Source organism: Erpetoichthys calabaricus, chromosome 12 (genome assembly GCF_900747795.2).
Source record: "Erpetoichthys calabaricus chromosome 12, fErpCal1.3, whole genome shotgun sequence".
Lineage (NCBI taxonomy): Eukaryota > Metazoa > Chordata > Cladistia > Polypteriformes > Polypteridae > Erpetoichthys > Erpetoichthys calabaricus.
Window position 1 is genome coordinate 13,961,754 of NC_041405.2, and position 23,409 is coordinate 13,985,162.

At 41.2% G+C, this 23,409-nt stretch overlaps 1 protein-coding gene across 1 annotated transcript in view; it reads right to left on the reverse strand.

Annotated features, from left to right (window-relative positions):
- Positions 1-2,159: 2,159 nt before the first annotated feature.
- The window catches only part of cacng2a (calcium channel, voltage-dependent, gamma subunit 2a), a 280,842-nt gene continuing 259,592 nt past the window's right edge, over positions 2,160-23,409 (reverse strand). The window contains exon 4 of the mRNA XM_051934466.1: positions 2,160-3,131. Coding sequence (XP_051790426.1) covers positions 2,596-3,131 — 536 coding nt within the window. The 3' untranslated portion in view covers positions 2,160-2,595. The remainder of the gene's footprint in view (positions 3,132-23,409) is intronic.

A 23,409-nucleotide genomic window follows, 5' to 3' on the forward strand; every position in this document is an offset into this window, starting at 1 on the left:
GAACTGAATGATGAAATTCAGCACATGGTCTGAAGGCGGCCTTCCTGTTTGCTTTGGAACCTTCTATTAGAGATTAAGGACAAAATAAAAGTAGCATTATACACACACAACATTCTATTAAAAAGTCTTTATTGTATGCCCCAGGATATTTTATCCTTTTTTTTTTGTATTTTTTATTTATTTTTTTTTTAGTTTGATCTCAAATTTTTAACAGTCTGAAAAAAAAAGAAAACATTTGAACAAAGTAAATGAGCAAAACCAATGGAATGAAATGGAAGGCTTTTTTCTTCAAGCTGTCCGAATGGAGCAAATGGATAAAGGGGAGTGTGGAGGCAGCTTTAGCAAGAGAAAGAAAGAAAGAAAGAAAGAAAGAAAGAAAGAAAGAAAGAAAGAAAGAAAGAAAGAAAGAAAGAAAGAAAGAGAAGGCTGCACTGGTTTGGAAGAGAAGCTAATCAACACAACTCCACACTGCCCTCTAGCTGCGAGGCAGGATATGGAGCCGCAACAACAACACTTTATTTTGTTTTTTTAAATCTCTCGATTACAAGCGACGTCTTCTCTTCTCTTCTCTCGTTTCATTATCTTCTCTCCGCGTTTGCATTTGTTTTTGTTTCTGCCATCTCTTTTTCCCCTTTTTATCCAAAAGCCGCTGCTGTCTTCTGTGGTTTGTAAGTGGTGGTGACATCAGAATAACGAAAATATTTTTAAAAAAAATTAAAAAAAAAAAAAAAAAAAAGAGATGCGGCTGAATCACAACAAAGAAAAGAAAGAAAGCAATTGAAATCTAAGTAAGGCTGTATGATCATTCTGAAATACTGTATATCCCAAGAGTAAAAGAAAAAAAACATTTCTTCATCCTCACAAATTTCAGAACTTTTTTTTTTTTAAACGTAGTTTCTTCAAGAGCAGAGCTGCTGATTTCTTTTTTTTTTTTTAGCATGCATGTCATTTTTTTTTTTACTTTGAAATACTTATTTAAATTGCCCACTTGAATTTTTTTTTCTCTGTTTTCTTTTTTATAGTTTCTTTGGAGTCCAAAAAACTGTTTTCCCGCCTTTTATGTTGGGTAGCAGCTTCTCTCTCTGTCTCACTTTCAAAAAAAAAAGAGAGAAAAGAAAAAAGAAAACCCCAAAAAACACTTTTAAAAGAATAGAATTTGTCTTTTAAGTTCTGTTAATTTTTTTTTTTCTATTTTAATAATATTCAGTAGAATCTTCACAGTTTGACGACCTCCTATGGCAACTCAGTTTTTAGGTTTTTTGTTTTTTTCTTCTTTTTTTAAATCCATTTCAGTAGTTTTGCATTTAGGCAAAATTTCCTCAAGAATACTGTCCTCGTGCAATTTCCGTGTTCATGGTTACTGCCAAAAATTTTTGCAGTCCTTCTCCACAGTTCCATAATTCACAGTTGGATACAGGTAAAACTAAAAAAGGCAAGGAAATATACTGTCTAGATTCATTCATTCATGTGTGTGTATTTATAGATATATAAATATATATATATGTATATATGTATATATAAATATGTGTTGTTATATACATATATATTTTCATGTATACACACATATACTGTAATATATATACACAAACATTTTTATATACACATATAGATATATCAATGCAAATACATATATTATGCATACATACGCATATTTCTATATATTTCAAAATATATAGATACATATTTTTATGTATGCACATTTATATGTCTATGCATGTAAAATATATGTGTATATATATATATAAATATATTTATATATGAGTGCATATATATATATATATATATATATATATATATATATATATAGAACAACAGAAGTTCTGATCTCACCCCTGTTCAATGAAGTCCAAAATTCAATTTTTGTTTTTGTTTTGCTTGTTTGTTTAAATATTTTTGCCAGCAGCAGACAAAGTGAGCGTGACTTCCGCCATCTTCGTCTTCCTCGATCACAAGATGAAACGAAACGAAAAATCAAAAAAAAAGTAGTAAAGCGACTCTCACTCTGCAGAAAAGTCTCATCCTCCCAATTTTTTGCCTCTTTTGTAAAGCCTTTCCTTTTCTTCTGTGATTTATTAATTTTTTTTTTAAACCACCAATAGTACATCGGCGTTATTTTGTATTTGTGTTTTTTTTTTTTTTTAATTCTGTTTCTTTCTTTGTTTTATTTTTGGTGATTTTTTTTTTTGTTTAGCAAACTTTGTCGACTTAAATAATGGTAGATGGGAAACCATGCATCATTTGTTGTTTTTATTAATCAGTAAATCTTGAAATGTGGCATTTATATATATATATATATATATATATATATATATATATATATATATATATATATATATATATATAGTAAATGTTTTTTTCTGGACTTTTCTTGTGTGTTTTTGAGTGGAAACTCTTCTGTTTTTATTCCTACTTAATCCGGCGTTTCTGTAACTTTAGGCCTGGGCTCGGTGGGTTTGGGTAGCACTCTCTCTCTCTCTCTCTCTTTCTTTCTCACGCTCTCTTTCTCACACTCACTCTCTCTCTTTCGTCCTCTCTTTCTCACACTCTCTCTTTTCCACACACTCCTCCTCCTCCTGCTCTACTTTGCTCGACTGCTCATACAGGAGTGGTGCGCCGGTTCGCCGTGTTCGTGTGCAGGGAATCTTTCAAGTCCTTCTGGATGCAGTTGTGCACCTGCAGAAAATTGTGATCTCGTTCCGAATTGTAAGTGGCTGTCGGAGTGGGGGCAGATTTCAGGGGGTCCCGGGTCAGAGTATACATAGAGATTTCAGTAGAAGGGAGGGTGTTAAAGCCCTTCAGGCCTACGGGAGAGGCGTCCCGAGAGTGAGAGGGTTCAGTCGACCGGGAGCTGGACCGACTGCGGCGTCGGTAGCGGTAACGGTAGCTGGGGATGCGGGTGATGGCGGATGACTGAAGGTAGTCAGTGGCCCGGGCTCCAGCCCGCAGTTGCTTATGCCGGTCGATGAACATGTGGACCGCCAACACTCCCACCATCTCGGCAATAATAAAAGACAGGGCTCCGAAGTAGAAGGACCAGCCGTAGGAGTAGCTGTTCTTCTTGGAGTCACTTTTGGAAGGGTCCCCCGCGTTGGCTGATATGTACACGATGATCCCAATAATGTTGCTCAGGCCTGAAGAAACAAAAAAGAAAGAAGTGATTTTTAGATGCTTGAACAGCAGAACTGGCACCTGTTGTGGTGCTTACACGTGCGGACATTTGCAGTGCCCACCCCACGTATGGTGCGTTGGCTAATGCACAATTCACCCTCTCGTCTTTGAAGGGCTTTTAGATATTTTAATGCCGATAAAAGGTGTTACATAATATTTCATAATTATTGTTTTTACATAAAAAAAAAACAGGTAACAAAATGAGAAGCAGTCGATAGTCAAGAATTACCCAAAATAAGGGAATGGTTGGAGAAAAGGCTGACAGAGACACAAACAGACTACAGATGGTCATATTTCAGGGCAAATGAAAAGAAGATCTTTTGTCGTTTTAAAAAGAGTGTTTGGTGAGAAGAGACCAGCATTAGGGTATTTAAATATATGTAAATATACGTGCTGAAGTACTCCGCCAAGGTTGGAGAAATCATTGCAGCGTGGATTATAATGAGGGAGCAGCTGCAAAGCAACAAACAGCTCATTTTAATTTTGAGTACTGGGGAAATAACATGGATTTAACACCGAGCGGAGAACAAGTGCTGAGATCAAGGAATGAAAAATGAATACACGAATAAGAAGAAACAGAGTGCTCTGAGTGTCGGTCAAAAGGAAAACACTCAACGTGGAGTGTAGATTGAGGAGAACCCGTGACAAAACCTGAAAGATCAGGGCAACAGCACCTCAAAAGTTCAAGATCACCTTGGTGTGTACAGAGTTCAGACTATAAAAGACACCTTGACTGCTGCCTGCTTTGATGCACGGGACTCGGGAAGATGAGGTCACATCATACAAAATTCAATAAAATCTGAAGAAGGAAGAGAGCAGTGAAGTCAATAAATACTGCGAACTCTTAGGGCTGCGATCAATGCCTCTCGAGGTACACAGAATTAAGAGTCCAGTCTGTGAAAAGAACTCATTAGAGTCCAGAGTGCCTAGATGAGGGGACAAATGTCAGTAATTTATAGATGATAAAGCACTCCGTGTTAGGTCCGAAGACGAATGGGAACCCAGGAAAGTTCAGAGGATGAAGAGCTCAGACCACCAAAACTGCAATGAACTCCTAAGCCCTGAGAGGTGAGTGTTACAGTTTGGCCAGGGCTCTCTTCGTGACTCAGATGTCTTTGTTGTTGTTGACGTATTTTGTTATGAAATATGCTATTATGTTTTTAATGTCACGTTATTCTGTTATGACTCTAGTATGTTTTGTAGTCCTTTAAATTATGTTCTTTATGTTGAGCCGTGTGGGGCGGGGCCACTTGATGCTGTAGCTTTGGGACTTCCAGCAGTGCTACTTATTCGTAATCCCCTTGGGATTAATAAAGTATCTATCTATCTATCTATCTATCTATCTATCTATCTATCTATCTATCTATCTATCTATCTATCTATCTATCTATCTATCTATCTATCTATCTATCTATCTATCTATCTATCTATCTATCTATCTATCTTCACATACTCCAGCAGCAGCATACTTTTACAAAAACAATATAAAATTAAAGATTGATAATAATGCAGGTAAAAACAGACAATAACTTTGTATAATGTTAACGTTTACCCCATGGGGTGGAATTGAAGAGTTGCATAGTTTGGCGGAGGAACGATCTTCTCAGTCTATCAGTGGAGCAGGACGGTGACAGCAGTCTGTCACTGAAGCTGCTCCTCTGTCTGGAGATGATACTGTTTAGTGGATGCAGTGGATTCTCCATTATTGACAGGAGCCTGCTCAGTGCCCGTCGCTCTGCCACGGATGTCAAGCTGTCCAGCTCCTTGCCCACAATAGAGCCTGCTTTCCTCACCAGTTTGTCCAGGCGTGAGGCATCCCTCTTCTTTATGCTAAGGTCAAATCTATAGAAATTCATTGGCAAATGAAGGTTCAGAGTAGACGTGTCTTGTTGCAACATTAGAAAGCTCTGAGCCATACTGCTCATGAAATGGTTGGAACCATTGAGGTCTTGTATTTTGAATGTCTACCGCTTAAGCCATAGTTGCCAAACCTCACCCCCAGTGATGACCACATCGTTGGGCCCCTCTGTTATTAGGAACCCTAAAGTCTAAGCTTCATTACTTCCATAGTAGATCCACCCCTTTCCAATAATGAAGACGCAACGTACAATGGGTCACACACACATACCTACACACATACCTACACGTGAGTAGGGCAGTCTCAGGGCTTGTGTATCTCATATAATACCAACACAGACCTGAGAGGATGCTGTCCTTTACACATTCTCTTCTTTTATCTCCATACCAGTGGATACAAGAATCAAGGATAACTGAAGACACGCCCATTCTGCATAAAGTCCCTCCCATCCTGGGTGGAACGCATTTAATGGCCACCACTTTCTGAAGAAGCGAGTTTGGTTCATGGACTTGCGTCTAGAAGGGTGATTCTATTTTCTTGTGAAAATTTTTCTGTTTCTATTTTTCTATTTTCTATTTCTATTCTAATCTATTTTTCATTTGCGCAAATTATTTCACAATATATGGAATCACCAACTGGTGCGCCGACTCATCAATTGTGTTGACAAATGACTCTATGCAGAACACAAATATCTTCAGAACATTATGTACATCTTAAATGTAATTTTTGATTTTTTTTATTTTCTGAAAGGCATGCAGGGTGGAAATCCGTCTGGAGTACCACTCGGGTGGTGACATCGCACACACACACACACACACACACATATATATATATATATATATATATATATATATATATATATATATATACGCCTAAATTATTCAAGCATGCACGGATCAGATTGAGGAGCTTCGTAAAGTGTGAGGTGGAGTACTCTGCATGCATGAAAAGTTCTGTGCATACACAACACAAATTGAACTGGTAGTGCAGATCGGGTAGTGACATCCTCATCCAAAATGGCTGACACAGCTGTTTGATGCCACGCTGGCCTCACAAAGCATCATGGAGCGCCGGCAAAAGAAATAGTTGGTAATTAAGTAGTTTAGGTACTGCAACTTATTTACTTTTATGTAACAATACCTTGCAAAGGCTTCTTCGGCCTACATAACACTCATAAAGCATCAGGTTATTCATTTCAGTGCTGTGACATGCTGGTAAATTTACTTGTTAATAAAAAGGATTCACGGCTCTGATACTAAATACGTAACATCAAGAGAACTGAGTCTCACTGAAGCCACCTCAGACCACCACAAAATGAAGTTTTGTTAAGCGTTATGAAGACCTAAAGCTTTGTAATTGTTATGAAGACCCAATGAAGTGTTGATTAGCCCTTGTTGCATAAAAGTAAACGAGTAACAGATGTATTATTGCAGTACCTTAACTAAAGTGTTGTCTAACCCAGCTGCATGACCAATTTCGCCGAACGAGGTCAATTGTGCCGGTGAACAGTAGTCATGAGCTTTGCGATTTATTTATTTATCGTCTTCCGAACGACTCCTCCATGCCATCTTCTGATTCCATTTTCTCTCAGAACTGCCATCAACTTACTCAAGCTGTACATTCATAGCCCTGCTAGCAGTTAAGAAGTTCAGGTTTGGTTAAATGGTTAGTCCTAAGTGGGCCTGTGCATGTATATTCGAGTAGATCCTGTGATGAAATGACCCCCTAGCCCACCCTGACTAGAGCCGCTTCCTGCATGGCACCCAATGCGGCTGGGACAAAACTGTGCTTCTCCACAACCCAGAATTGGATTTGGTGGGTCCTGATTGTGTCATCTTAATAATTTTAGAGATATTTCATTTTAAGATGAAATCCAATGTTGTCTTCAGAATAAAGAAGTTAAAATAAAACAAAATATGATTTTTATTGTAGAATGACAACAATTGGATCTTCAAAGCCTAGAATCCAGACAAAGCAAACCTCAAGACAGGCATAGGAAGACGAAAACCTCGAGATGGTGTAGAGCTGGAAACGAAAATGAACTTAAGCAGAGCTCCTCCGTCGAACTCAGCGCTCAAATCAAGCAGGCATCTCCCTGGGCTCCTCCCACCCAACTGTAGGGTTGAGTTTCATTTTCCCAAACCCACCCCAGCTGCTCGTACTTTGCCGTAAATAGCCGTCTCAAATGACAGGGCCGGTCGATTAATGCCAGGATGGAAGGCTTAATGCTTATTCACGGATGGTTTAAAGTTGTAAGCTGTAGCTTAGATTGTCGTTTATTTTATAAATATTTCAATGCATTACAATACGGTGCCTATAACAAGTATTCACCCCCTTAGACATTTTCACATTTTATTGTTATACCACGTTGAATCACAGGGGATTGGATTTGGATTTTTTGACACTGAACAACACAGTGAGACCCTTTAATGTCAAAGTGAAAACAGATCTCTGCAAAGTGGTCTAATTTAATTACAAAAATATAGCGCAAAGTAATTAATCACATACCGCAAATACACACCCACTTTAATAGGACACCCCTAAACCATCAACAGTTCAGCCAATCAGCTTTAAAAGTCATAGAATTAGTTCAATGGAGACCACCTATCTGATGTTTCAAAAAAATGTCATCTTAAACCCATCTGAATATGGAAGGTCCACCTTGTGGTGAGTCAGTATGGTGGGCTAACCAACACAATGAGGACAAAAGAACACTCCCAGTAACTCTGTGACAAGCACCAGTCAGAAGATGGAGACGAGTGAAGGTCCAAGTCACTGATCGTCAAGTTAAATCAATCAGGAGGACATGGAAAGACTGTGGCAGGGGTGTAAATCTGCTAGGCCGTCCACAAAATTGCAAGACGAAGATGACAGAGGGAGGTCACGAGAGACCTCTGAGAATCCGAAAAGAGACAATAATAATTAATAATAATTCATTACATTTATATAGCGCTTTTCTCAGTACTCAAAGCGCTATCCACACAGGGAGGAACCGGGAAGTGAACCCACAATCTTCCGCTGTCTCCTTACTGCAAAGCAGCAGCACTACCACTGCGCCACCTGTGAGATACAAGCTCAGAATGGTGACACTCTGCAGACGACAACTGCTGCCCAGCTGCTTCACCCAGTTTGAGCTTTATGGGAAAATGGAAAAGAGAAAATGCCCAGGAAATCCCAGCAGAAGGCACACAGGGTACTTGGAGGTCAGCTGGAAGAAGGTTCTATGATCTGATGAGATCAAAACTGTGACCATCAGCCTAAATGTCATATTTGAACACTTTATATTATCAAAAACATAACATTTTCACCATGAAGCATTGTGGTTGCACCATCAGTCTGTAGAGAATCTTCTCTGCAGCAGGCCATGGAAGGCTGGTAAGAATAAAACGAATGCAACAAAATACGGGGGAATCCAGGATGAAAACTGGATGCAGTCTGCAAGAAATCGACACCTTCTCCAGGAAAGGTAACAACCCCAAGCCGAAAGCCACAACTACGCTTATCCTGCCTACTATACTAAAATTCAAGTCTGTCTATCTAAGTCCTGTATCGGGCCCCTCTGATATTAGGAACCCTAAAGTCTAAGCTTCATTTCTTCCATAGTAGATCCACCCCTTTCCAATAGTGAAGACGCAACGTACCATGGGTACAATTTTATCCTGCCGACTATAATAAAATTAAAATCTATCTATTGTCACAGACGGCCGGGGTCCTTGTCCGGCCAGGACGCCTCTTCACTGAATGGACCGGGGGAGCAGTACCTCTCCCAGGACACTAGATGGCAGCCCGCCCTGGGTGACAGTGATGCCTCGGATTCACGCAGGGCTTCATGGGAGATGGAGTTCTCTACAACCCTGTTGGAATCTGTGGGTGCCGCCAGGGGGTACTGCAGTTGTTCCTGAGCCCGTGTGGGCAGTTCTTCCACCACACCCAGAAGTGGAACCGGAAATAGGTCATCAAACACCTGGAGCACTTCTGGGTGGGCTATAAAAGGAGCCAGCAGCCACCACTCTGGGAGCCAGAGTCGGGAGGAGAGGGACTAAGCTTGCCGGAGAGGAGTGTTGAAGATAGAAAGTGAAGAAGAGAAGTATTGTGATTGGGATTTGTGCTTTGGACTGTGTTGTGGGCTATTGGGAATGAGGAAGACGTTCCACATGAGCGAGGAAAAATAAAAGCACTTTTTTTTTAGTAGTGTCCCTCCCGTGTCTGTCTGTGTCAGGTTAAGCACTGGTGTAGCGCCATCTATCTATCTATCTATCTATCTATCTATCTATCTATCTATCTATCTATCTATCTATCTATCTATCTATCTATCTATCTATCTATCTATCTATCTATCTATCTATCTATCTATCTATCTATCTATCTATCTATCTATCTATCTATCTATCTATCTATCTATCTATCAATCTGTGGATTTGGATTAACTGGTGATGAATCCTATTAAACTATTGTAACAGAGCATTGATTTTAAAATAAATTATAACAATGTTGATGGATTACTCAATCAATTTTACTGTGATAATTTGTAAACAGAGGTTGGTGCCACTTGGGAAGCAGACTAGTTGCCACCCTAAGAACAGGATGAAGGTAAGGCCACCAAAAACAAAAATGCAACAAGCCAGAAATTGCATTGCAGACTTTGAACACGGCGGCTAACACACACAGACTTATTGTAAAAGTGAATCAAGTAAAAATATTATTCTAATCAAATGCTTCTGGTTATATTAATGACACACACAACTCCAAATAAGTGCACCACCAAGCCATGCCCACCTACACGGGGTCTGCTAAATCCTGATTCGATGGGGGGTGAATACTTATGCAATCAATGATTTTGTGTTGTGTATCTGTAATTAATTTAGATCACTTTGTAGAAATCTGCTTTCATTTTGACATTAAACAAATTTTTCTGTGGATCAGAAAGCCAAATTAAAATCACTGGGATTCAATGTCATATATCAATAAACTGTGAAAACATTCAAGGGAGTAAACACTTTTTACAGGTACTGTATATTGAAACAAACTGATTTTTTTGTTGTTCCGTAATATGATCTTTAAATTGAAACATGCTCACTGTGCACTGCTAATGATCACCTCCAGCTGACTGTGCTGAACATCTGGACAGTTTGTACCATTCTGGTCTGCCCTTGGCTTTCACCGGACTATCGGAGGGTTTGATGTAAAGGGGGATTTTATTAATTTACAGGAGTTGGTTCACCTCCTGATCTGAAGGTGAGGGACACTGTGAGTTTATGTAAAAAGCCAGATTTGTTCCTGGGGATAAATAAAGCATCTATCTATCTATCTATCTATCTATCTATCTATCTATCTATCTATCTATCTATCTATCTATCTATCTATCTATCTATCTATCTATCTATAGTGCCTTTCTTTTTCATCTATGTGTATTATATAGTGCCTTTCACATCTATCTATCTATCTATCTATCTATCTATCTATCTATCTATCTATCTATCTATCTATCTATCTATCTATCTATCTATCTATCTATCTATCTATCTATCGTGCCTTTCTTTTTCATCTATGTGTATTATATAGTGCCTTTCACAATTATCTATCTATCTATCTATCTATCTATCTATCTATCTATCTATCTATCTATCTATCTATCTATCTATCTATCTATCTATCTATCTATCTATCTATCGTATCCTGCCTACTATGCTAAAATTCAAATCTATCTATCTATCTATCTATCTATCTATCTATCTATCTATCTATCTATCTATCTATCTATCTGTTGCGTTCACCCATATGCACTAATACCTTGAGATGGTAGGGGGCGATATGACATCTTTCTAATCTGGTGAAACCGTTACAATGAAAAGCTTGACTACTCAGTCAGCTACACAGAGAGACATCATGAGACCTTCATTGGTTTGAGTGAGCTGTGCATGAACCGACGATGTACAGTGAAAGACCCTTCAATAAACCCTCTAATTAGTTAGGGTCTTATTAGGATTGACTGTATACCTTTTACCATTTGCTGGTACTCTAAGAAAATGAATTGTCTATGAAGCTTCAGTTGTCTCCACCAGTCATGCTTTGTTGGTGTTGTGTAAGGGTGGTAATGGTGATAAGGGGGTTGGGTGTTTGGGGGTCTTTATTTTAAACAACCAATCAGACAGATGCTAAGAAAGTGCCCTTTCTGCTTGGCCAGCGCAGGGAGGATGAATTGATGGTTTTGCTTTCCTGGCAGCGAGCATGTGGCCTATTTCAAGCAGAATCCCCCACTGCTTTAGAATGATGAGCTCTGGTGTCCTATATATCAGGCCGCTTGACGAACAGCAGACCTGTTTCCTGAGCGCTTCTGGGAAGGCGGCACAAAGCCAAGGTGAGTAAATGCTTTCTCTGAAGTGAAGTCAGGCCAGAGAGTCGCGTTATTTATGTTACCAGGAATGTTCGGTGTGCCGTTCCACACCACTGGTGCCGGCCTCAGACTCTCTCCGGCTTAACGGCAGATTTGTGTCTGCCACTCGGCTTCTGCTCCTCTGCTGACCTTGAATGTTCTTTCTCCACAGAAGACGCGTGTGACATGAAAGGCAATCCAGAATCTTGGGTGACTGGCTTTGTCAGGCAATGGAGGCTCACAATTTTATCCCGATGAAAACTGATTATGTAAAACTCTTTATAATACATTTTTGTGCTTTTAGTATATGAGTGCTTGAGTTCAATCTCAACGACCTGCCACAGTAAGAGATAAATTTGTCACAATTCAAATGTCTACTAACTGTCAGCCTGATTCTGTCAGCTCAGTGCGGCCTGCAGGTTGGTGTTAAGGCTTAGCCAGGGCTTTGTCTCGGTTTGCTTTTCTTATCTTTATTTGTTTTCTTACTTTTTATTGTCTCCTTTCCTACATTAACATTTTTATTATTTCCTATCATTTCTTTATATCGTGCGTTTTCTTTTTCTACATATTGTGCTCTCATTTTCCCGGAAGCTCTACCTATGATTGCAAATACCTGTTTTAATATTCTGTGTTTTGGACTTTCTGATCTCATTTAAGGATGTGCTTTTAGATTTGTTATTTCCGAATTTCTTCTTTTGTTTTTAACTTTATAAAATATTAATAAATTAAAATTATGCTTTTGTTCATGGACCAGGGGTTTTAATGGTTTCCTTCTCCCTCTTAGTATTTTTTAAGTGTGGCCCTTTTTGTTTTTGTAGAGCTGTCAGGCCTGCTCAGGAGTTCATTGTCGGCCCTAATTTATAGTTTTAGGCCTCAATGGAGTTTTGAGACCCAAAAACATAAATCAGGCCTGACGATGAACTCCTGAACAGGCTTAGTGTTTTACTTTGACAGTTCAAGACTCCATTTTGAAAAGTTAATTAACCTGAAAGTATAGCTGGTATTCAATAAATTTTCCACACATCCTATTTACTAGGAGATGAGTGTAGAAGGCTTCAGATATCAACAGCTTTAATACTTTGGTGTCTGATTATGTAAGGCATCACTGGGTCGGTATGCACTGGAATTCTCCTGATTGAAACTTCAATGGGGACCCCACTGTCTCTGATCTGCGGTTCACACTTCACCTCGACTGAAACCCCCTCAGCGTTATTCGATCTCATGTACAGTGCATCCAGAAAGTATTCACAGCGCTTCATCACTTTTTCCACATTTTGTTACGTTACAGCCTTATTCCAAAATGGATTAAATTCATTTTTTTCCTCAGAATTCTACACACAACACCCCATAATGACAACGTGGAAAAAGTTTACTTGAGATTTTTGCAAATTTACTAAAAATAAAAAAATTGAGAAAGCACATGTACATAAGTATTCACAGCCTTTGCCATGAAGCACAAAATTGAGCTCAGGTGCATCCTGTTTCCCCTGATCATCCTTGAGATGTTTCTGCAGCTTCATTGGAGTCCACCTCTGGTAAATTCAGTTGACTGGACATGATTTGGAAAGGCACACACCTGTCAATAGAAGGTCCTACAGCTGACAGTTCATGTCAGAGCACAAACCAAGCATGAAGTCAAAGGAATTGTCTGTAGACCTCTGAGACAGGATTGTCTCAAGGCACAAATCTGGGGAAGGTTACAGAAAACTTTCTGCTGCTTTGAAGGTCCCAATGAGCACAGTGGCCTCCATCATCCGTAAGTGGAAGAAGTTCAAAACCACCAGGACTCTTCCTAGAGCTGGTCAGCCATCTAAACTGAGCGATCGGGGGAGAAGGGCCTTAGTCAGGGAGGTGACCAAGAACCCAATGGTCACTCTGTCAGAGCTCCAGAGGTCATCTGTGGAGAGAGGAGAACCTTCCAGAAGGACAACCATCTCTGCAGCAATCCACCAATCAGGCCTGCATGGTAGAGTGGCCAGACGGAAGCCACTCCTTAGTAAAAGGCACATGGCAGCCCTCCTGGAGTTTGCCAAAAGGCACCTGAAGGACTCTCAGACCATGAGAAAGAAAATTCTCTGGTCTGATGAGACAAAGATTGAACTCTTTGGTGTGAATGCCAGGCGTCACGTTTGGAGGAAACCATGCACCGCTCATCACCAGGCCAATACCATCCCTACAGTGAAGCATGGTGGTGGCAGCATCATGCTGTGGGGATGTTTTTCAGCGGCAGGAACTGGGAGACTAGTCAGGATAAAGGGAAAGATGACTGCAGCAATGTACAGAGACATCCTGGATGAAAACCTGCTCCAGAGCGCTCTTGACCTCAGACTGGGGCGACGGTTCATCTTTCAGCAGGGCAACGACCCTAAGCACACAGCCAAGATATCAAAGGAGTGGCTTCAGGACAACTCTGTGAATGTCCTTGAGTGGCCCAGCCAGAGCCCAGGCTTGAATCTGATTGAACATCTCTGGAGAGATCTTAAAATGGCTGTGCACCGACGCTTCCCATCCAACCTCATGGAGCTTGAGAGGTGCTGCAAAGAGGAATGGGCCAAACTGGCCAAGGATAGGTGTGCCAAGCTTGTGGCATCATATTCAAAAAGACTTGAGGTTGTAATTGCTGCCAAAGGTGCATCGACAAAGTATTGAGCAAAGGCTGTGAATACTTATGGACATGGGATTTCTCCGTTTTTTTATTTTTAATAAATTTGCAAAAACCTCAAGTAAACTTTTTTCATGTTGTCATTATGGGGTGTTGTGTGTAGAATTCTGGGGAAAAAATGAATTTAATCCATTTTGGAATAAGGCTGTAACATAACAAAATGTGCAAAAAGTGATGAAGCGCTGTGAATACTTTCCGGATGCACTGTACGATTATCAGCATACCCCTAACCCACCTCTCTCTTATATAATGTCATTGTACTCGAAACTCAAACAGCAACCAACTCGATTGAGAAATTGTTTATAAGGATTACCGAAAAGTCGACAAAAACTGAGAGTGTCTTCACCTATGTGTTTCTAATTCAGGCACTGGCTGTTGTGAACTTGAGAGTTCCCAGACACAGAAGTGTGGTATAGCAGGTCCACAGCTCTCAGCAAAGGCCAGTTTTAAATAAATAATCGCCACGCTCGCGGCTTAGTGTGAGGGTGTGGTGGTTGTATGGCTGAAGCAGTTCTCAGGGTGATTTGCGGTGTGGGTGTTTCTCACCTAAGTGCACAGGTGAGAGGCCGCAAGCATCCGTGATTGTTCCTGGGGCTGCTAATTTGTTACAGCTGCGATGCCCTCTTATTAAATAGAAGTGCGAGTCGGTTAGGAAGGAGGAACAAAGAAAAGGAAAGAAAGAAGAGAACAGGAGGTAGCAAGAGAAGGCAGGAAACAGGTGGAGAGAGCACTGGTGTGAGGAAGAAGGAGAGCCAGCGAGCGAGGAAGAGCAGGCTCGAATGAGAGAAAGCAGGCAGCTGGGAGGTGAGCCCACGAGGGGAGTGTTTGGCCGACACTCGGTGGGGCTGAAGGAAGCAGTCGCTCCTGCTGAGCGATTTAGGAGCTGGAATGACCAGCAGAGGAGACCACTGACCGTTGAAAGGAGCGGAAGTCGAGGAGGCGTTGGGCTAGTTTAGCCCCAGCGTGAGCACCTTGGCCGCTGGGAAAATAACCCAAGTCTCGGTCCAGTTTGGAGCTCGACGTAGCCAGGGATCGGAGGGCTACCGGACCAGAGTGAAAGGCAGCTGTTCCTGTAGGTAGGCGACTCTCCTGTTGAGTAGCCCAGAGGGGAGTAGCAGGGGAGCCGCCATGGTAAGAAGAAGACACCGGGCTTTGTGTTTTTAAAGGATTGCTTCCTATGCTATTTTAACCTCATTGTTTTTAGAAGATATTTCTATTTGTTTTTTTAACCTCCATGTTTCACAACTGTTTTTATGGATTATTTATTTAAGAGACTGTCTGAATGCACTGCACTTGATTTTGAATACCTTGTTTTTGTTGATTGTTGTAAATAAAAGCACCTTGCACCATCCCCTTGCTACGTTGTGCCTCACTGCTAAGCTCACCGGTAACATTACCGACGGTGTAGGGTTCAAGGGCTCCCGGACAGATGATGGGAGCATGTGTCGAACCCGCATCGTCACAAGAAGTCCCAATAAATGCTCAAAATCCCACCTAGCCCCATCTTGTAATTAGGGCAAACACAGTATCTTTATAAAATAAAAGATGTATGCTCAACGCAAAAAGTTCACTTGGTGGAGCACTACAGGCAAAAAGGAGTTGCCTGAAAAGGTGCAAAGGCAGACAAGTCCCTCTCACCACTCCAGAAGAATGGTTGAGTAGCAGAGCACAGGGGGGCAAAAATCCAGTAAGTCACAAAAAAGACAGCAAAACCACACAGCGGAACACTCACCAACTCCTAAGCACATTTGAAGGAACTGCAGATGTCTGTGGGTTCTCCTCGCCTTTACAGGGATGAGGGAAGTCACATGTGGTGATGGGCAGGTGGGCCTTCCTCTTGGGGAACCAACCTACAATTCTCAAGGAACCTAACACTGGTAAATAACGAACTGTGATGGTGCGGGTCCTGCCTCCTGCTTCTTCTTCCAATTTTGGGAGCCTCTTGAACCCAATACCGTCGGTAATGTAACTGGATGAGCTGTGCAATGAGGACAAATCACACGTGGAGCAAGGGAATCTATCTATCTATCTATCTATCTATCTATCTATCTATCTATCTATCTATCTATCTATCTATCTATCTATCTATCATTATCCTGCCTACTACACTAAAGTTAATATCTATCTATCTATCTATCTATCTATCTATCTATCTATCTATCTATCTATCTATCTATCTATCTATCTATCTATCTATCTATCTATCTATCTATCTATCTATCTATCTATCTATCTATCTATCTATTTATCCTGCCTACTACACTAAAGTTAATATCTATCTATCTATCTATCTATCTATCTATCTATCTATCTATCTATCTATCTATCTATCTATCTATCTATCTATCTATCATTATCCTGCCTACTACACTAAAGTTAATATCTATCTATCTATCTATCTATCTATCTATCTATCTATCTATCTATCTATCTATCTATCTATCTATCTATCTATCTATCATTATCCTGCCTACTACACTAAAGTTAATATCTATCTATCTATCTATCTATCTATCTATCTATCTATCTATCTATCTATCTATCTATCTATCTATCTATCTATCTATCTATCTATCTATCTATCATTATCCTGCCTACTACACTAAAGTTAATATCTATCTATCTATCTATCTATCTATCTATCTATCTATCTATCTATCTATCTATCTATCTATCTATCTATCTATCTATCTATCTATCTATCTATCATTATCCTGCCTACTACACTAAAGTTAATATCTATCTATCTATCTATCTATCTATCTATCTATCTATCTATCTATCTATCTATCTATCTATCTATCTATCTATCTATCTATCTATCTATCTATCTATCTATCATTATCCTGCCTACTACACTAAAGTTAATATCTATCTATCTATCTATCTATCTATCTATCTATCTATCTATCTATCTATCTATCTATCTATCTATCTATCTATCTATCTATCATTATCCTGCCTACTACACTAAAGTTAATATCTATCTATCTATCTATCTATCTATCTATCTATCTATCTATCTATCTATCTATCTATCTATCTATCTATCTATCTATCTATCTATCATTATCCTGCCTACTACACTAAAGTTAATATCTATCTATCTATCTATCTATCTATCTATCTATCTATCTATCTATCTATCTATCTATCTATCTATCTATCTATCATTATCCTGCCTACTACACTAAAGTTAATATCTATCTATCTATCTATCTATCTATCTATCTATCTATCTATCTATCTATCTATCTATCTATCTATCTATCTATCATTATCCTGCCTACTATACTAAATCTATCTATCTATCTATCTATCTATCTATCTATCTATCTATCTATCTATCTATCTATCTATCTATCTATCTATCTATCTATCTGCAGTGCTTTTATTAAAACAAAAAAATAATAATAATCAAACCATCAAAACAACGTTCAAATAAATAGTGCAGTTCTCCAGAGTTCCATAAATAACCACAAGTGATAAGTGGAGGTTAAAAATCAATAATAAGTAAATCCTTTAAAACAAGGTTAAAGTTCAACAGACTGGAAACAGCCCCTTTGTCAAATACCCGGTGCCTTCTTCCTTCTAACTGGAGGCTCCCCTGCTTATCAGCTTTTAAATCCCGGTTGAAGACTCACGACTTCAGTTTAGCACACCCTGACTAGAGCTGCTGATTAACTATACAGACTGCATTTCTGTTGTTAGTCATTAGCACTAAAACATAAGTAACGTGATAGTTATAATTGTTACTAACCCTCACCTATTCTTTTTATCTTCTCGGTACTCAAATGTGGCACTTGGTGCCACGGCCCACCTGTCAAGTTATTTTGCTTGCCTATGGCAAAGTCATCCCTGATGGAGGATCGCTGGAATCATGGGAAGGAGGGGTCCTTTCATCGGATTGGCTGGCCCAGCACTATTTCAGCCATGGAATGGCCAAATGAGGGAGGCAGCTTGATGGATGAGGTCTCCAGGACTCTAAATATATCCAAATGTTCTTATGTGATACAGTATCATTTACTGTTAAATTCTCCTCCATACTTCTAAATTTTTATTTTTATACTGTATTGAGGATTTGTTCTGTTCTGTGTATTGTATTGTATTGACCCCCTTCTTTTGACACCCACTGCACGCCCAACCTACCTGGACTGGGGTCTCTCTTTGAACTGCCTTTCCCAAGGTTTCTTCCATTTTTCCCTACAAGGTTTTTTTTTTGGGAGTTTTTCCTCGTCTTCTTAGAGAGTCAAGGCTGGGGGGCTATCAAGAGGAAGGGCCTGTTAAAGCCCATTGTGGCACTTCTTGTGTGATTTTGGGCTATACAAAAATAAATTGTATTGTATTGTGTTATCCCAACAGGCTTTGCAACAGGGGAGACGCCCTACCCTACCTGCAGCTGCAGCTGCCCTTCTCCTGGTCCAGTGGCCTTCTGTCCACTGGCTCCTTTACCAGACCGAGACTTTGCTTCCCCAACAGCCAGGTCGCTCACACTGAGGCTCACTCTCCCAAGACTCCTTAACTTCCACGGCCTCACGGGGAGAATCCTCCACACTTCCGGTCACTCCAGCTCCCCAAAACTACTCAGCTGGAGCGACTGCTTCTTCTTTCAGCCCTGGCCTGCCGAGTGTCGGCCACCCACTCCTCTTTAGGGGCTCTTCTCCTAGCTGCCTGCCTTCACCAGTGAACCTGCTCTCATTCGCTCGCACCACACCGGCTCGCCACGTCTCCAGCCTTCTTTTCCCTTAACCTCCATCCTTCTGTTTCTCCTTTTTTAAATTTTTTTTTTCCTCCTTCGATTTATAATGGGGACGTGGTACATGTGTGGCGATTAGCGTCGATTCCGGACATGGGTGATCCTGCACCTGTGCAGTTCAGTGCGGAAATGCCCACATCGTGCATGGGAACTGGTCATGCCACACTACCATGCCCCCTCCTTAGCCGCAAGTGCGATGATTATTTATTTAAAAACTGACCATCCACTTAGAGCCGCGGACCCCGCTAAACCACATGAACAAGCACAGCAGTCACATAAATAATAGACCAAAAACAAGGATCGGAACCCCTAACTACAGCTGGTCCTGTTAACATTTTTGAATATTTACAGCTTTGCTCTGTTGTATCTCAGACACTTGTAGCTTTACCAAATGGTATGGTGGATGGTAGAACATTAGGGACCTTCAAAACTCGACTTGATGTGATTTTGGAAGAATTAGGCTGATAGGACTGGTGAGCTTTGTTTGGGCTGACTGGCCTGTTCGCTTCTAGATTGTTCTAATGTTCTTTACCCCACTGAAAGTTGTGAGGGTCCCACAATTATTCACTGAGAGCTTAAAATATGTCAGATCAGACAGGACTGCAGATGTACCACTCTAAAAGGAATATCTGAGAGATGATCCTGTAAGACTTCACAGATTTTAAGAGCTCCTCCACTGGCTGGTTGTGAATGTACTCCTGGATGACCTGACTTTTACCTTATGAGACACGAATAATGTGAGATGATTTTTCACAGATGTCTTTGACATTATTTGAATCCTGGAGGTTGGTGGCAGGATTGACCCACCAGCCACTATAAAAAACCTCAGACTTTTCCAGTGTGGTGCTGAGGTGTCACCTGCTGCACTCGGGTCCTCAATCCAGGTGGCTCCTTGTGTAGTCCTAAGAAGACCTCACTTTAGCGGTTTGGTCTCCATAGATGGTTTCCTATCCTATTAGAATGTTTGTTTCTCTGTTTTCCATAAGAAATCTGACAAACAAGAGGAGACCATTTCATCCATCCGGCTCATTTTTGTAGCTGATAGCTCAGCTCCTCCGATATCTCCTTCTGATCCTCCTTAAAAGTCCTCAAGGTTTCTGCTTCCACTACACGGCTCGGTAGTTTGTTCCAGATTCCCACAACTCTTTGCGTAAAGAAGAGCTTCCTGGCTTTGGTCCTAATTGCACGTCTCCTAAATTTCCAGTGGTGTCCTCATGTGCCTGATTCACGCACAAGATGACAAATTTCAACTGGATCTGCTTTATCAATATCTTTTAAAAAATTCTGAAGACCTGGATGTAGGTCCCCACACAATCTCCTATACACAAGACTCAACTAGTTTAATTGTCGGAGTTTGTCGCAGTAGGACGCATCTTGAAGTACTCAGTTGCACTTTGTTGCTGTCCTCTGCACAGCTTCAGGTGCTGTTATGTCTTTTAAGTTTTTCTTTGCCTGATGAGCAGAACTGCACCCAGTACTCCAGACGTATTCTCACTAGTGCATTGCGTAGTTTGAGCGTAACGTCCCTTGCTTTATTTTCAACAGTTTTTATGATATAGCCTGACATATTTTTTGCCTTTTTAACAGCTTCTGCACATTGCTTACATTCTGAAAACGTGTTGACGTAAAGCCGTAGATACTTTGGTTTCTTCCTGTAAGACAGTGCCCGCCATCCTGTATTTATAATTGATGTTCCTGTTAGCCACAGGTAGCACTTTAATGCACTTTTCTACAGTAAACAAGATTCTCCAGATGTTTCTAAATCCTTTCTGGTGCCTCCTAGGTGTCTGCCATGGCTGCAATTTTAGTGTCATCTTTTTTAAAAATAGTATAACCCCCTTCGCGAGTGGAGGTGTTTGTAGTAAAAACGTGCGGCCACAGAGCACTTGATGGAGGAATGGGCAGATTAATCATTCCTGGGTGTGACAGCCCAGCTCAGTCATCCCTCATTAGCAGCTCTGTGGGTTGTTTAGGGCAGCACCTACGCTCATGGGTTGTCACAGGAGGTTGGGGAACAGACCTGGAAGGAACGGGAGGTGGCATATATGTCCTCTGGGCCACGAGGGGGCAACCGTCCTGGATCTTGAGGGTACCATGGGAGAAGAGCAAGGAAGCTCAAGCCCATTGGGGCCCGTGGCCAACACCATGGGGTGCCCCGAGCCTCAGAGAGCATGGGAACTATTCACTTCTGCCACACCCGGGAAGACGGAGGAAGATCCTTCCAGGGATGCCCGGAGTGCTTCCGCGTGGAAGAGTAGCACTTCCGCCACACCAGGAAGTGCTGCCAGAAGGATGTCATCAGGCACCTGGAGCACATCTGGGTGGAAATAAAAGGGACCGCCTTCCTACAGTCTGGGAGCTAGAGTCGGGAGTGGGAGCAGGATGAAACTCCCATGGAGAAAGGAAAGGTGGTCCAAGGACATTGGGGAAGAGGCCCATGTTAAAGGTGGTATCTGGGCATGTCTCACAGGGTATAAAGGCGAGAATCTGGGATTGGAAACAAGTGTGTGAGTTATAGAGGGAAAAAGTCGGGAGAAGTTCCGCAGACTGGGCAAGGAGAGCCATTCTGAGAGAAAGCAGATCAAACCTGCTCAAAGAAAGGTAGCAGGGGTGTTCAAGGACCCCAAAGAAACTATCCGTTAGAGGTGGTAGAGAGTGAGCCAGGCTGAGGAGGACTCAGCGGGCACAGACAGAGGGGACTGTGTTTGGTAAAGTTAATGTATAGTTCGCCGAAACTCCTATAAGCCTGATGTGCACCTCCTACAAGTCGCATCAGCGTGGATCCTACGCCGGCCCCTACGACTCTGATTGGTCAGTTTAGTAACTATGTATTTTCTGAAACGTATTTACGTTCATGTTCCGCTATTCTGAAGTAAACATTGAGCAGATCGAGGATAAGACTCGTCGTTAGAAGATATAGACATTTATGTGATACCTCATCATAATGCTACAAAGACAACAAGATGGCGGCCAACTTGTGGAGCATTACATCGACCAACACTCTTGGCTTGGGAGTTGACGGATGAATGATAAAGTGGAAAATCATGAGGGACAAATCTGTTCGCCTATGGAAGAATATGTGTGGCAAGAAGAAGCGGTGATCCTGGGGGCTAACAACTGCCTATATTTGAATGGATCATTCGCTTTACTTGTGTAGAGTTGAAAGGGAAGGTCTACAGGATGGTAGTGAGACCAGCTATGTTATATGGATTGGAGACGGTGGTACTGACCAGAAAGCAGGAGACAGAGCTGGAGGTAGCAGAGTTAAAGATGTTGAGATTTGCATCAGGTGTGACGAGGATGGATAGGATTAGAAATGAGGACATTAGAGGGTCAGCTCAGGTTAGACGGTTGGGAGACAAAGTCAGAGAGGCGAGAGTGCGTTGGTTTGGACATGTGCAGACGAGAGATGCTGGGTATAATGAGAGAAGGGCACTAAGGATAGAGCTGCCAGGGAAGAGGAAAAGAGGAAGGCCTAAGAGAAGGTTTATGGATGTGGTGAGAGAGGACATGCAGGTGATGGGTGTAACAGAACAAGATGATGAGGAAAGAAAGATATGGAAGAAGATGATCCGCTGTGGCGACCCCTAACGAGAGCAGCCGAAAGCAGAAGATTTGCTTCTCTTGCGTGCTACCAAAACCGTCAACTAGCATTCAGGTGTACGTGTAAACGTACAAATTTAAACTCCTGTTGATGGCATACGTCAGAGACTTGACACAGACGTAAAAATGAGCCTTTAGTGTTTCGCACCCACTGAACAAACCCAATGAGATAAAGGGGTGAGAGATACAGAATCAAAGCCATTATTATAAATCAGAAAAAGTAACAGACTCCTAAGGGACTCCAGTGATGACCTCACTCCATTCTCCTCTGATCTGAACTCTTTGTCTCCTACCGGTTAACCATCTTGAGCTCCAGTTTTGTAGGCCTACAGCTGCTAGTTACTGGATGGTGACACAACTGAGTCAAAGGCTTTTCCAACGTCTCTGTGAATTCTGCTGTATGCTTTGTTTTTGCCAAACGTAGCAGTTGCCTGTTCAAAAAAAAATCTAAATGTTGTTAATCTATGTTGTTTATCACCTTGTTCTCAAACAGTTACCTTTCTGATTTATTTCTTTTTGAGAGTAAAAGAGTTAAACCTTTTCTCGGCTGTCACTACAATCCACTTAGGGTACATCACATAAGAATTTAACTTTTGCTTGGCCTATTCCTTTAAAATATCAGCACCCGATTCTGTCAGATTGCGAGGTTTGCAGCTTGTTTAACTCCTTAGACATTCCAGAACACTGCAACTTTACCACACTGAAAAAAAAGGCATAAAATTCTCAAGCCCTCTTCTCCAGCTGATGGGTCATCAGCACCTCCCCCAGTACTGAAAGCCGATCCCCGAAACGTCTGCCTCACCACTAACTGGGAGCCCAGAGATCACAAAGATCTGCAGGTTGACTCCTCCAAATGTACTGCTGTCCTTCAACTCATATTTGCATCTTTTATTATTAACCGTTGAGCTGATCCTGCAAGCCTCCATCTCTTGAAAGCTGTAATATTGGAGTAGCCGATTCTATCAGAACTCAGACGCCTGCAGCTTTTC